Genomic DNA, 16,004 nt, shown 5'->3' on the forward strand with positions numbered 1-16,004 from the left:
TCAAGACCACGTTTGCGAAGCGAATTATGGAAGGAGAGAATCTTGCAGCTGTTGACCTCAGGTCTGTATTGATATGTTGTCCAGTCCCAACCCTGAATCAATCACCATTACTGGACAATCAATCACCATTACTGTACAATCAATCACCATTACTAGACACGTCCACCACACACGCGAGTTACGACAATATCTTGCATTCCAATAGCGCCTTGGACAAAGTAAAACATCACGCCCCCACCGAGGTGCTTCACGGGGATGTGATGAGGCAAAAAGTTGCAGCCCACAAGGGATGGAGGGTCCCTGTGTGAAACATCTACCGTGTGTGTCCGCAGCTCGAGGAACTCCAGCTCAGAGACTAATGAGCTGGAATCCGGGCTCTGGACTCTGCGACGCATCTAGGGTGCAGGAGGTGGAGAGGTGTGGTCACCTGGATTGTGTCGTCCCCAGAGGCGGTCACAGCCCTTAGGCTGGAATCCTCTGTTTGGGTCCGAGCTCAGGGACTGGAGGGCGTGACTGTGGGTGAGGCAGTTTTGGGGGCCGAGGACGTAGAACTGTGGAGCAGTGAGAATTTTGCACTTGTCCAACAGGCTCGAGGCCCTTGCAGCTCATCTGGATGAAAGTGGGGGCTGCAGTGTGGACAAGCGTGCTGAACAAGGCATCGTGCTGCAGGAAGCCATTCAAGTGGAGGGAGGTAGGGTGTAAATAGGAATGTAATGATAGTGGGGGGACTGTTTGGTGAGGTGAATAAACACAGTTCTCTGCGAACGGTTGTGTTGCCTGCTCGGTTCCAGGCTTATGGACAGCTCCTCGGGTCTGGAGAGGAACCTGGAGTGGGAGAGGAAGGACCCAGTGGTCGTGGTCCGTGTGGGTACCAATGGCATTGGCAGGACTTTTGAGGGAGCATGAGCAGCTGTGGCTTAAGCTAAAAAGCAGAACCAAAAAGGCACTAATCTCTGGGTTACTATCTGAGCTGCGAGCAAATTGGCATCGGGCAAAAATCCTCGGAGAGTTTATTATTCATGATAATAATATTAATAGCAACAATGAGAAAATAATGGTGAATACGGAAGTGGTAGAAGTATTAAATAGATATTTTGTGTCTCTCTTCAGTGTAGAAAACACAAATACCATCCCAGGAAAGCCTGTAAATCAAGTGGTGAAAGGGAGGGAGGAAATTACACAGTTTTAGTCACCAGAGAAAGGGGACTGGGAAAATGATTAAAACTAAAAGCTGACAAGTTCCCAGATTCTGATAGACTATATCCTCGCATCACGAAAGAAGTAGCTGCTGAGATAGGCGATGGATTGGTTGTAATTTTCCCAAATTCCCTAGATTCAGAAAAGGTCCCATGAGATTGGAAAATAAAAAAATGTGACTCCTCTGTTCAAGAAAGGAAGGAGACAGAGAGCCGGAAACTTCAGGCGAGTTAGCTTAACATCTGTCACAAGGAAATGTTAGAATCTATTATTAAGCGGGTTATAGCAGGGCACTTGGAAAATGTGAGGCAGAGTCAGCATGGTTTTGTGAAAGGGAAATTGTGTTTGACAAATTAATTGGAGTTCTTTGAGGATGTAACAAGCAATGTGGACAATGGGAGAACCTGTAGATGTGGTGTACTTGGAGTTGCAAAAGGCATTTGATAAGATACCACTTCAAAGATTGCTACACAAGGTAAGAGTTGATGGTGTAGGGGGAGGTATGGATAGAGGATTGTATAGCTAACAGGAAGTCAAAGGTAGGGATCATTTTTTTTCATTTTTGTGTTGGCAGGATGTAACTAACGGAGTGCCATTGACATCAGAGCAGGGACCTCAACTACTTACAATCTATATCAATAGCTTGGATGAAGAGACCAAAGGTGTGGTTGATCAATTTGCTGATGGCACAAACATAGGTAGGAAGGTAAGTTGTGAAGAGGACATAAGGAGACTGAAAAGCATAATAAACAGGTTAATTGAGTGGACAAAAAATTATCAGATGGAGAATAATGTGGGAAAATGTGAACTTGTTCACTTTGGCAAGATGAATAGAAAAGTAGCATATTGTGTAAATGGAGAGAGATTACGGAACTCTGCAGTGCAGAGGGATCCGGGTGTCCTGGTGTATGAATGACAGAATGTTAGTCTGCAGGTACAGCAGGTGATTGGGAAGGCAAATGAAATGTTGGCCTTTATTGCAAGGGGAATGGGATATAAAAGTAGGGATGTTTTTCTACAATTGTGCAGGGTGTTGGTGAGAGCACATCTGGAGTGCTGTATACATCTTTGGTCTCCTTATTTAAGAAAGGACATAACTGTATTAGAAAGTAATTCAGAAAGGGTGATGACTGATCCCTGGGATGAGGGGATTATCCTATGAGGAAAGGTTGGACAGGCTGGGCCTGTATCCATTGGAGTTTAGAAGGATGAGAGGTGATCTTATTGTGACAGATAAGATTCTGAGGGGACTTGACAGGGTGGATGCTGAGAGCATGTTTCCCCTTGTGGGAGAGACTAGAGCTAGGGGACACAGTTTAAAAAAAGGGGTCTCTCATTCAAGATGGAGGTGAGGAGAATTCTTTCTCTCAGGGGGTGGACAGTCTGTGGAATTCTCTTCCTCAGGGAGCAGTGGGGACAGGGGGACTGAATATATTCAAGACTGAGTTAGACAGATTTCTGATTGAGGAGGGGGTCAAAGGGTATAGAGGGTAGAGAGGAAAGTGGAGCTGAACCACAAACATGTCAGCCATGATCTTCTCAAATGATGGAGCAGCATCGAGGGGCTGAATAGCCTACTCCTGCTCCTAAATTGTATGTTCTTATGTCAGTATGTTTGTATGACTGTGTGGCTGTAGGATTTGTGTGGGAGAATTGGGTTTCTATTCATGGGGTCTGGCACCAGTACTGGGGAAACGGGGAGGGTTGTAGGGGCTGGAGGAGGATAAAGAGATAGGGAGAGTTGTAGGGACTGTAGGAGTTTACAGAGAAACAGAGGGATGTAAGGGATGGAGTATTTTACAGTGATAGGGTGGGTTGTAGGGGCTGGAGGAGGGTACAGAGATAGGGAGGGTTATAGGGGCTGGAGGAATTTTAAAATCAATATGTTGCTAACCAGGAGCCAATGCTGGTCAGCGAGCACCAGAGGTGATAGGTGAGTGGGACTCAGTGCGAGTTAAGGCACGGGCAGCAGAGGTTCGGATGACCTCAAGATTACGGAGGGTAGAACGTGGGAGAACAGTCAGGGATTTTTGGGAATAGCCGAATCTGGGGTCAGTGCTGGATTGGATGAGGCTTTCAGCAGTAACTGAGATGAGACGAGACGGTTTCAGGTTGAAGCTGGGCAATTTTGCGGAGGTGGAAATAGGAATGGTTTGACAGTGAGCAAATCTGGGGCTCAAATGTGACCCCGAGGTTGCAAGCTGACAGGTTCAGTCTCCGACCTTTGCCAGGGAAAGGAATAGGGATTGGTAACCAGGGAGAGGAGACATTGCCAGACAAGCAACCATGCTTGTGCACCCCCACACATGCATTTCAGTGTATCTGTGATTATACTTGCTGCTCCCAGGAGCAGGGTGAAGAGGAAAGCCTGCATCTTACAGCTTATCCCAGCCCAGGTAATGATCCCACTGAAGCCCCTGTCCTTTATATATGTGGCTTAAAGTGACAGTCCCAGCAATCAGACGTGGCTAATCATCAATCAGCTTCAAGACATCATTTGAGAAGATGTTGATCTCAGTTCTGTATTGATACGTTGTCCAGGCCCAACCCTGAATCAATCACCATTACTGGACAATCAATCACCATTACTGGACAATCAGTCACGATTACTGGACAATCAATCACCATTTCTGGACAATCAGTCACCATTACTGGACACGTCCACCCTACACGCCTGGTGTTAATTATCCCACAGTTGAAGCGTAGGAAAGTTACTATAAAAACTTGCATTCCGCTACCACTTTGGACAGTGTAAAACATCCCCCCTCACCGAGGTGCTTCGCGGGGATGTGATGAGGCAAAAAGGTGCAGCCCACAAGGGATGGAGGGTCCCTGTGTGACACATCTACCGTGAGTGTCCGCAGCTCGAGGAACTCCAGCTCAGAGACTAATGAGCTGGAGTCCGGGTTTTGGACTCTGCGATGCATCTAGGGTGCAGGAGGTGGAGAGGTGTGGTCACCTGGATTGTGTTGTCCCCAAAGGCGGTCACAGCCCTGAGGCTGGAGACTTCTGATTGTACTTATGTCAGTGTGTTTGTATGACTGTGTGGCTGTAAGATTCGTGTGTGAGAATTGGGTTTCTATTCATGGGGCCTGACACCAGTACTGGGGAAACGGGGAGGGTTGTAGGGGCTGGAGGAGGTTACAGAGCTAGGGATGGTTGTAGGTGTGGTGTAGGTTACAGAGATAGGGAGCGTTGTAGGGTCTGAAGGAGGTTACAGAGACAGGGAGTGTTGTAGGGGCTGGAGGAGGTTATAGTGATAGGGAGGATTGTAGGTGCTGGAGGATGTTACAGAATTAGAGAGTGTTGTTGGGGCTGGAGGAGTTATCAGAGATAGGGAGGGTTGTAGTGGCTGGAGGAGGTTACAGAGATAGGGAGTGTTGTAGAGGCTGGAGGAGGTTTCAGAGATAGGGAGGGTTGTAGTGGCTGGAGGAGGTTACAGAGATAGGGAGGGTTGTAGGGGCTGGGGGAGGTTACAAAGATTGGGAGGGTTGTCGGGGCAGACGGAGGTTACAGACAAAGGGAGTATTGTAAGGGCTGGAGGCGGTTGAAGAGATGGGGAGGGTTGTAGGGGCTGGAGGAGTTTACAGAGATAGTGAGTGTTGTAGGGGCTGGAGGAGGTTACACAGGTAGGGTGCTTTGTAGGGGCTGGAGCAGGTTACAGAGATGGGGATGGTTGTAGGGGCTGGAGGAGGCTGGGGAGATTGGGAGGGTTGTAGTTGCTGGAGGAGGCTACAGATATAGGGAGGGTTGTAGAGACTGGAGGACATTACAAAGATGGGGAGTGTTGTAGGGGCCGTTGTTACAGAGATTAGAAGGATTGTTGTTGCTGGAGGAGTTTACAGAGATAGCGAGGGCTGTAGGTGTTGGTGGAGGTAACAGAGATAGGGAGGGCTGTAGGGACTGGATGAGGTTATAGAGAAAGGGAGGGTTGTAGGAGACTGGAGGATTTAAAAGCGATAGGGATTGTTGTAGGGACTGGAGGAGGTAACAGAGATAGGGAGGCTTGTAGCGCCTGGAGGAGGTTGGAGAGATATGGAGTGTTGTATATGTTGGAGGAGGTTAGAGAAATAGGGAGGATTGTAGGGGCTAGAGGAGTTTACAGAGATAAGGAGGGTTGTTGGGTTTGGAGGAGTTTTCACGGATCTGGATGGCTGTAGGGGACGGGAGGAGGTTACAGAGATAGGGAGGGCGTTGGAACAGGAGGAGGTTACAGAGAAACGCGCCTTTGTAAGGGCTGGAGGAGGTTACAGAGACAGGGAGTCCAGTAGAGTCTGGAGGAGGTTGACGAGATAGGGAGTGTTGTATGTGCTGGAGGAGGTTGCCGCGATAGGGAGGATTGTAGGGGCTGGAGGAGGTTACAGAGAGAGCGAGTGTTGTAGGGGCTGGAGGAGTTAACAGAGATAAGGAGGGTTGTAGGGGCTGGCAGTTGTTATAGAGATAGGGAGGGTTGTAGGGGCTGGAGGAGGTTACAGACATAGGGAGGGTTGTAGGTGCTAGAGGACGTTACTGAGATAGGGAGAGTTGTAGGGGCTGGAGGAATTTTAAAATCAATATGTTGCTAACCAGGATCCAATGCTGGTCAGCGAGCACCAGACATGATAGGTGAGTGGGACTCAGTGCAAGATAAGGCATGGGCAGCAGCGGATCGGACGACATCAAGTTTACAGAGGGTAGAATGTGGGAGAACAGTCAGGGATTTGTGGGAATAGCTGCATCTGGGGGCAATGCTGGATTGGATGAGGGTTTCAGATGTAGATGAGATGAGAGGAGATGGGATCGGGGTGAAGCTGGGCAATGTTGTGGAGATAGGAATAGGAATGGTTTGACAGTGAGCAAATCTGGGGGTCAAATGTGACCCCGACGTTGCAAGCTGACAGTTTCAGTCTCAGACTGTTGCCAGGGAAAGGAATGGGGATGGGTAACCAGGGAGAGGAGACATTGCCAGACAAGCAGCCACACATGTTCATCCCCACACACACATTTCAGTATATCTGTGATCATACCTGCCGCTCCCAGGAGCAGGGTGAAGAGGAAAGCCTGCATCTTACAGCTTATCCCAGCCCAGGTAATGATCCCACTGAAGCCCCTGTCCTTTATATATGTGGCTTAAAGTGACAGTCCCAGCAATCGGACGTGGCTAATCATGAATCAGCTTCAAGACCTCATTTGAGAAGCGAATTCTGGATGGAGAGACTCTTGCAGCTGTTCACATCAGGTCTGTATTGATACGTTGTCCAGACACAACCCTGAATCAATCACTATTACTGGACAATCAATCACCATTCCTGGACAATCAATCACCATTACTGGGCACGTCAACCCCACACGCCATTTAAGACACAATCTTGCTTTCCGATATCACCTTGGGCAAAGTAAAACATCACGTCCCCACCGAGGTGCTTCACGGGGATGTGTTGAGGCAAAAATGTGCAGCCCACAAGGGATGGAGTGCCCCTGTGTGACACATTTACTGTGAGTGTCCGCAGATCGAGGAACTCCAGCTCAGAGACTAATGAGCTGGAGCCCGGGCTTTGGACTCTGCGATGCATCTAAAGGCAGGAGGTGGAGAGGTGTGGTCACCTGGATTGTGTTGTCCCCAGAGACGGTCACAGCCGAGGAGGTAAAAGTCAGGGGGCTCAGCCCTTTGAACTTTTCCAAAAGGTTCGAGTCCCTTGCAGCTCATCTGGATGAAAGTGCGGGATGCAGTGTGGACAAATGAGCTGACCAAGGCATCGTGCTCTAGGAAGCCATTCAAGTGGAGGGAGGTGGGGTGTAAATAGGAATGTAATGATAGTGGGGGGACTGTTTGGTGAGGGGAATAAACACATTTCTCCGCGAACAGTTGTGTTGCCTGCTCGGTTCCAGGCATAGGGACAGCTCCTTGGGTCTGGAGAGGAACCTGGAGTGGGAGAGGAAGGACCCAGCGGTCGTGGTCCGTGTGGGTACCAATGGCATTGGCAGGACTTCTGAGGGAGTATGAGCAGCTGTGGTTTAAACTAAAAAGCAGAACCAAAAAGGCACTAATCTCTGGGTTACAATCTGAGCCGAGGGCAAATTGGCATGGGGCAAATAATGTCAGAGAGTTTATTAATCATGATAATAATATTAATGGCAGCAGTGAGAAAATAATGGGGAATACGGAAATGATAGAAGAATTAAATAGATATTTTGTGTCTCTCTTCAGTGTAAAAAACACAAATAACATCCCAGGGATGCTTGTAAATCGAGTGGTGAAAGGGAGGGAGGAACTTAAACAGTTTTAGTCACCAGAGAAAGGGGACTGAGAAAATTATTAAAACTAAAAGCTGACAAGTTCCCAGTTTCTGATAGACTTCATCCTCGGGTCTCAAAAGAAGTAGCTGCTGACATAAGTGATAGATTGGTTGTAATTTTCCCAAATTCCCTAGATTCAGGAAAAGTCCCATGAGATTGGAAAATAGTAAATATGACTCCTCTGTCCAAGAAAGGAAGGAGGCAGAGAGCCGGAAACTGCAGGCGAGTTAGCTTAACATCTGTCACAAGGAAATGTTAGAATCTATTATTAAGGGGGTTATAGCAGGGCATTTGGAAAATGTGAGGCAGAGTCAACATGCTACACAAGGTAAGAGTTGATGGTCTAGGGGGAGGCATGGATAGAGAATTGGATAGATAACAGGAAGTAAAAGGTAGGGAATATTTTTTTTCATTTTTGTGTTGGCAGGATATAACTAGCGGAGTGCCATTGACATCAGAGCTGGGACGTCAACTGCTTACAATCTATATCAATAGCTTGGATGAAGAGACCAAAGGTATGGTTGCTAAATTTGCTGATGGCACAAAGGTAGGTAGGAAGGTAAGTTGTGAAGAGGGCATATGGAGTCTGAAAAGCGTGAAAGACAAGTTAAGTGAGCGGGCAAAAAATTGTCAGATGAAGAATAATGTGGGAAAATGTGAACTTGTTCACTTTGGCAGGAAGAATAGAAAAGTAGCATATTGTGTAAATGGAGAGAGATTACAGAACTCTGCAGTGCAGAGGGATCTGGGTGTCCTGGTGTATGAATGACAGAATGTTAGTCTGCAGGTAGTCTGCAGAGAAGCGTCACTTGACTGATTCCTGGGATGAGGGGATTATCCTATGAGGAAAGGTTGGACAGGCTGGGCCTGTATCCATTGGAGTTTAGAAGGATGAGAGGTGATCTTATTGTGACAGATAAGATTCTGAGGGGACTTTACAGGGTGGATGCTGAGAGCATGTTTCCCCTTGTGGGAGAGACTAGAACTAGGGGGCACAGTTTAAAAAAGGCGTCTCTCATTCAAGATGTAGGTGAGGAGAATTCTTTCTCTCAGAGGGTGGACAGTCTGTGGAATTCTCTTCCTCAGGGAGCAGTGGGGACAGGGGGACTGAATATATTCAAGACTGCATTAGACAGATTTCAGATTGAGGAGGGGGGTCAATGGGTATAGGGGGTAGAGAGGAAAGTGGAGCTGAACCACAAACAGGTCAGCCATGAGCTTATCAAATGTTCGAGCGGCACAAAGGGCTAAATGGCCTACTCCTGCTCCTAAACTGTATGTACTTATGTCAGTATGTTTGTATGACTGTGTGGCTGTAGGATTTGTGTGGGAGAATTGGGTTTCTATTCATGGGGTCTGACACCAGTACTGGGGAAATGGGACTGGAGGAGGTTACAGAGATTGGGAGGGTTGTAGGGGTCGGAGGAGGTTACAGAGATAGAGAGGGCTGTAGGGGTCGGAGGAGGTTACAGAGATAGCGAGGGTTGTAGGGGCTGGAGGAGGTTACAGAGATTGGGAGGGTTGTAGGGGCTGGAGGAGGTTACAGAGATTGGGAGGGTTGTAGGGGCTGGAGCAAGTTACAGATATCACGAGTGTTGTACAGTTTGGGGTGGTTACAGAGTTAGCGAGCGTTGTAGGGGCTGGAGGAGGTTAGAGAGATAGGGAGGATTGTAGGTGCTGGAGGAGGTTACAGAGTTAGGGAGGATTGTAGGGGCTGGAAGAGGTGACAAAGATAAGGAGGGTTGTAAGCGCTGGAGGAGGTTACAGATTTAGGTAGGGTTGTAGGGTCTGGAGGAGGTTACAGAGAGAGGGACGGTTGGAAGGGCTGGAGGAGTTTATAGAGATAGGGAGTGTTGGAAGGGCTGGAGGAGGTTACAGATTTATTGGTTGTTGTAAGGGCATGAGGTCTGGCACCAGTACTGACGAAACGGGGAGGATTGTAAGGGCTGGAGGCGGTTAAAGAGATAGGGATTGTTGTAGGTGCTGGAGGAGGTTACAGAGATAGGGAGGGTTGGAAGGGCGGGAGATGTTTACAGAGATAGGGACTGTTGTAGGGGCTGGAGGAGGTTACAGAGATAGGGGGTGTTGTAAGGGCTGGAGGAGGTTACAGAGATAGTGGATGTTGTAAGGGCTGGAGGAGGTTACAGATTTAGTGGTTGTTGTAAGGGCATGGGGTCTGGCACCAGTACTGGCGAAACGGGGAGGATTGTAAGGGCTGGAGGAGGTTACAGAGATAGTGAGGGTTGTAGGTGCTGGAGGAGGTTACAGAGATAGGGAGGAGGTGAGGAGGCCATGGAAGGATTTGAAAACCAGGATGGGGATTATAAAGTCGATGTGTTGCCCGACCAGGAGCCAATGTAGATCAGCGAGAATCAGAGGCTGCTGGGTGCACGAGACTTTGTGTGAGTTAAGACAGGGGGTTGCAGATTTTTGGATGTGCTTAAGTTCACGGAAGGAGAAATCTTTGGAATTCTCTCCCTCAGAGAGCTGTGGATGCTCCATCACTGAATCCATTCAAGACGGAGGTGGATAGATTTTTGGAGGCTAAGCAATAAGGAGGGAAAGCGGGGTCGAGGTAGAGTGTCAGCCATGATTGTAGAGAATGAGGGAAAGAGGCTTGAGGGGCTGAATGGCCTCATCCCGCTCCTATTTCTGATGTCCCCCTGTGGAAAGCAAATTTCCGAGAGGAATGTTGGAATAGTTACAGTCTGGAGGCAGTGAGGGGATGGATGTGGGATTCTGCACTTTCCAAATCAGATATAGCAAAAAAAAGTCCAAATGCAACACAACTTGACAATCAATCTTTATTGGAAACTTGCAACATTTTACTTTCCCTCATTGCAGGTAGTTTCAGGGTTAGGATTCTCCACTCAGTTTTCATCCATGAACGCTTGGATCCAATTGTTGTAGTTACAAACTTTCACAAAGACGCCGGGATGATCCTTCATAGCACAGTGGTAACCCCAGGAAGTAATGCCTTGTAGCTCCCCATTACAGACCACAGGTCCCCCTGAGTCTCCCTGCAGCAAAAAAGACATGGACTGTAATTCAGAGTGAGATAGACAAAGTTATAATCGGATGGTCATCTGTAGCAGCCCCAGGATTCTGGTGTGGGACCCGAGCTCGCTGGGTGGTACTCTGTCCGCTCAATCAGGAGGTTGCGGGTCTGAGTACCATTCTAGAGACCCAAAGGACAAGGCTCAGTACTGAGGGAGTGCTGCACTGTCAGAGGGTCAGCACTGAGGGAGTGCTGCACTGTCGGATGGTCAGTGCTGAGGGAGCGCTGCACTGCCTGAGGGTCAGTACTGAAGGAGTGCTGCACTGTCAGAGGGTCAGTCCTGAGGGAGTGCTGCGCTGTTAGAGGGTCAGTAATAAGGGAATGCTGCACTGTTGGAGGGTCAGTAATGAGGGAGCGCTGCACTGTCTGAGGGTCAGTACTGAGGGAGTGCTGCACTGTCAGAGGGTCAGTGCTAACGGAGTGCTGCACTCTCGGAGGGTCAGTACTGAGGGAGTGCTGCACTGTCAGAGGGTCATTGCTAACGGAGTGCTGCACTCTCGGAGGGTCAGCACTGAGGGAGTGATGCAAGGATGCAGAGCCAGTACTGTGGGAGTGCTGCGCTTTCGGAATGTCAATACTGAGGGGGCGCTACACTGTTGGAAGATTAGCACTGAGGGAGCGCTCCACTGTCGCTGGGTCAGCACTGAGGGAGAACATCACTGCCAGAGTGTCAGTATTGAAGTTGCGCTGCACTGTCATAGGGTCAGTACTGAGGGAGTGCTGCACTGTTGGAGGGTAAGTACTGAGGGATAGCTGCACTGCTAGAGGTTCAGTACTGAGGGAGTGCTGCACTGCTAGAGGGTCATACTGAGGGAGTGCTGCACGGCTAGAGGGTCATACTGAGGGAGTGCTGCACTGTCAGAGGGATAAACGGGCCAATTAGCCTCCTCCTGCTCCTACGCACCCTCAAATTCAGACATTCCCCATCCCTCAGGTAGAGGTAACCTCTGTCTCTCAGCTTGAGACGATTCCTATCGCTCAAGGTTTGATGCATTCGGGTTCACCCTGTTGGGCCACTCTTACCTGGCATGTGCCCTGACCTCCCTCCCAGTATCCTGAGCAGAACATGTTGTCCGTGAAGTAGAGTGGATAAGCTTTGGCGCAATCAGCATCAGGCAGGATGGGCTGATTCAGGCACTGTAGGACTTCGGGTAATTCAACTGAAGGGGAAACAAATGAGTCAGCACAGTCCGATCCAAACGTGATTCTCCTCCTCCCACATGCAAGCGACTTAATCAATAGTTTTGCTTACAGAGTGTTGTGTACAGAGCTCTGGTTAAAGCACACACTGGGCATTGAATCCAGGTCTGCTCACCGAGACACAAAGGGATGTTCGGTTACTGTAGACAGGATGGTGAAGAACCTCGTGGCCACGAGAAGTAGAGCTCAATATGAAACACTGGTGGCCGTCGAGAGAACTGTCAATGTGCAATTGGCATTGGAACATCCCTTGAGGTAGAAGGGATTAAATTGTCAGGCATTTGTCAATCAGCAATTGAACTCTGAATGAACTCAGCATTTAGATCAATGAGAGGTTGCCCTGTTAAAGGGACAGGCCAACTTAATCAGCAGCAGAATAACTCATTGTGCCCATGCATAGACTGCTATTAACACCACCTTAGTAACAACAGCATACTTGAATTTATGTAGAACTGGTGACTTTATAAAACATCACAAGATGCTTCATAAGAGCATGAACAAGCTAAATTTGGCATCAGGCTACATAAGGAGATATTAGGGACAGATGACTCAAAGCTCATTTAAAGAGGTTCATTTTAAGGAGTATTTTAAAGGATGAGAAAGCAGGAGAGGTAGAGAGGTTTAGGGAGGGAATTCCAGAGCTTAAAGCCCCAGGCAGCTGAAGGCACGGATGCCAATAGTGGAGCGATGGGAATCGGGGCAAGCCCAAGAGGCCGGAATTGGAGGAGCACAGAGATCTCGGAGGAATGTAGAGGCTGGAGGAGGTTACAGAGATCAGGAAGGTTGTCGGGTCTGGAGGAGGTTACAGAGATCAGGAAGTTTGTCAGGACTGGAGGAGGTTACAAAGATTGAGGGAAAAGCCATGGAGGGATTTAAAAACAAAGATGTTATTGCTAAAATCAAGCTGAATTGGGACTGGGTGTGGGGCTGTGCGACCAGGTGGATGGGACTAATGTGGAGAGACTGGAGAAGCTGCGATTGTTCTCCTTAGAGCAGAGAAGGTTAAGGGGGAGATTGAATCGAGATGTTCAAAATCATGAGGGGTTTGGATACAGTCAATAAGGAGAAACTGTTTCCTGTGACAGGAGGGTCAGTAACCAGAGGGACTCAGATTGAAGAGAATCGGGAAAAGACCCAGAGGGGGGAGATGAGGGGAATTTTATTTTGACACAGCGAGTTGTTGTGATCTGAAAGGCGCTGCCTGAAAGGGCGGTGGAAGCAGATTCAACAGAAATTTCAAAAGGGGGATTGGATAAATACTTGAAGGGTGGGAAATTATAAAGCTATGGGGGAAAAAGCAGGGAGGAGAGTGGGTCTCATTAGGTAGATCCTTCAAAGAGCCGGCACATTGCTAGTAAATCTCTGCAACTGTCTCCAAAGCTGGGACAGGTCTCCAGGGAGCAGTGATGGCTACATTTCAGTTATGGCTGGAAAGTGAAGTATTATTGCTTGATCACACATTCCAACACCCTACACTGCCCTCCCACCCACCATCCCCTCAAACCAGCACAGCATTCATTCAGCCCCCAACCCCAACTCACCTTCCCGCTCCCCCCCCCACCAACCCCTCACCACCCCGGCCCTTCTTACCTCCGTTAATCATGAGTCTCCCCCAGCCAGAGGTGCTGCATTGAGTCCCGGCTGTGGCACACTGGCTGGGCAGAGGGATGGGCCTGACGTACTGGTCAAATGAGGCCGGCCAGGCCAGTTTGAGCAGCAAGATGTCGTTGTTGAAGTTCCTGTAGTTGTAATTGGGGTGCACGATGGCCTTGACCACTTGGATTCGCTGCTCTGTCCCCTCGGAGTGAGAGAGGTTGTGCTCGCCCAGATGAGCCACGAGGATGCTGGACCTGGGCAATCTGAGGAGAAGTGGGCAACACTGTCATTTCCCCACTTCCTGTTTCCCAGAAGCCACCGAATGATTATTGCGCAGCTGGAGGCCGTGTCCGTGTCGGCTCTCTGAAAGAGCGACTCACCTAAACTCATCCCCCCTCTCCTTTCCCAATAACCTGCAAATGTTTCCCCTTCGGATAACGACTCGATTCCCTTTCGAAAGCCTGGATTAAACCTGCCTCCCTCAAACTCTCGGTCAGTGCATTCCAGATCCTAGCCACTCGCTGGGTGAAAATGTTTCTCCTCATGTCTCTGTTGCATCTTTTACTAATCCCCTTAAATCTGTGCCCCTATGGTTCTCGATCCTACCCCCCAATGGGAACAGTTTCTCCCCTTCTACCCAGTCCATTCCACTCGTGATTTTGAACACCTCTATTAAATCTCCTCTCGACCTACTCTTCACCAAGGGAATACATACATACAAACATACACAAACATGCAAACATACACAAAAATACATACAAGCATACATATTCTCCAAGAAGAACGGTCCCAGCTCCTCCAGTCTCTCCACATTAACTGAAGTTCCTCATCCCTGGATCAATTCTCATGAATCCTTACCGCTCCCTCTCTAATGCCTTCAAATCCTTCCTACAGTGTGGTGCCCAGAGCTGGACACAAGACTCCAGCTGAGGCTGAATCCTGTGTTTTGTATCTGCTGCTCCTCTTTGGCTTGCTCCTTCCTTTAACGTTGACCCCTGATTTAATCATTAATTTTGGGTCCTTCTTGCCAACAAGAAAAAGAAAACAATGTAGTGGAGGCCAGTGTCAAACTACCCCTTCACTACCCGGGCATTAGTCATCTGGAGTTTTGCATTTTTTTTGGAGGTTTATGGGGGATGATGAAGTTTCTATTTAGCCTTTTTGGAGGGTGAGGGCACGTATTGTGACACAGAAAGTATGACAAACGACTGCAAGAGAACCCTTATTACTCCATCATTGTTTCTATGTGTGTGCTGTAAGATTGTATGCTTGTACATCTGTATGTTCATGTTTTTGTCTCTGTATGATTCAATGTGGATCTGTGTATGATTGTATATGTTTGTATGTATGTTTGTGTGTGTTTGTTTGTTTGTGTACGCTTGTATGTGTGTTTGAGTCGGTTTGTATGTTTGTGAATGTTTGCTTGTATGAATGCTTGTTTGTGTTTGTGAATGTTTGTATGTTTATGTATGTTTCTATGTATGTTTGTGAGTGTTTGTATGTTTGTGTATGTTTGTGTATGTATTTTTGTGTACATTTGTATGTTTGTGTACTTTTGTATGTTTGTGTATGTTTTCATGTTTGCACGTTGATGTGATCATCTCTTTTTCTTACGGGTGGTAACAATGAGCAGCTGACACTATCCACTGGTCGTTTATCAGGGAGCCCCCACACCAGCGATACCCATTAAAGGTCAGCAAAACCTGCCAGGGCTGAGAGTGAGGAGAACAATTCTGGCCATTAATGATCTTCAGATTCGCAGAAGCAGCAGCTGAGTAAAGAAGAATACAGAGAGTCATAGTCATCATCTGATTGCACACACGCTCCCACAATCACACACAAACTTACACACAATCACCCACAAACACACACACACTTATGCAGTCACACACACACACGCTTAAACACAATCACACACACAAAAATACGCGCACTTACACAACCACACACATACTTACACAGAGCCACACATGCACTCTTTCACGCAGTCACACACATACACACCTACAAATACACACGCACAAAAATACACACAAACACACAGTCACACATACACATGCACCCACAGTCACACACACACACACACAAAAACCCACTTACACACAATCACACACAGACAAATACACACAATTACACTCAATCACACACCGAAAGTCACTCACACACACACACACACACACACATGCACAAATGCACAGTTACACACAGCCACACAATCACACACAAACGCAAATACAGACACTTACACACAGTCACATACACACACTCACACACAAATACACACACACACAGAGTCACACTCACACAGATAAACACACACACAAGCACACACACAGTCACACTCGCAAAAACACTCTCAGAAACTCCCAGACACAAATACACACACACAGTCACACATACATAAATACACACTTACACACAGTCACAGACACGGAGTCACACTCACACACAAATAAACATACCCAGGTACACACAATCACACTCACATGCACACACACACACACACTCTCACATGTGCAGGCACATAGACACACACAAACACATACACAGACATACACAAATACACAAACACACATGGACACTCATTCACAGGCACACGTATACATTTACATTCAGACACACGCACACAAACACACACACAGTCAGAAAGGTACCTGTACACACAAACACACCTACT

At 47.9% G+C, this 16,004-nt stretch overlaps 1 protein-coding gene across 1 annotated transcript; it reads right to left on the bottom strand.

Annotated features, from left to right (window-relative positions):
• Nucleotides 1-10,263: 10,263 nt before the first annotated feature.
• Nucleotides 10,264-15,135, bottom strand: LOC121271064 (trypsin-like). The gene is made up of 4 exons (XM_041176767.1): nt 14,942-15,135; nt 13,322-13,581; nt 11,555-11,691; nt 10,264-10,493 (listed from the first exon to the last, which is right to left on the bottom strand). Exons 1-4 carry the CDS (start codon nt 15,133-15,135, stop codon nt 10,344-10,346), a joined length of 741 nt encoding a protein of 246 aa, XP_041032701.1. The 3' UTR covers nt 10,264-10,343.
• Between the last annotated feature and the right edge of the window lie 869 nt (nt 15,136-16,004).

This window comes from Carcharodon carcharias, chromosome 29 (genome assembly GCF_017639515.1).
Source record: "Carcharodon carcharias isolate sCarCar2 chromosome 29, sCarCar2.pri, whole genome shotgun sequence".
NCBI classification, from domain to species: domain Eukaryota; kingdom Metazoa; phylum Chordata; class Chondrichthyes; order Lamniformes; family Lamnidae; genus Carcharodon; species Carcharodon carcharias.

What these genes read in the sequence shown, in the direction of transcription:
- LOC121271064 (XM_041176767.1), bottom strand. Translation starts at nt 15,135, where the DNA reads ATGATGACTATGACTCTCTGTATTCTTCTTTACTCAGCTGCTGCTTCT. An exon ending in GAGACTCATGATTAACGGAG is followed by an intron (nt 11,692 to 13,321) that starts GTAAGAAGGGCC and finishes TTTCCCCTTCAG; the next exon opens with TTGAATTACCCGAAGTCCTA. An exon ending in GAGGTCAGGGCACATGCCAG is followed by an intron (nt 10,494 to 11,554) that starts GTAAGAGTGGCC and finishes TTTTTGCTGCAG; the next exon opens with GGAGACTCAGGGGGACCTGT.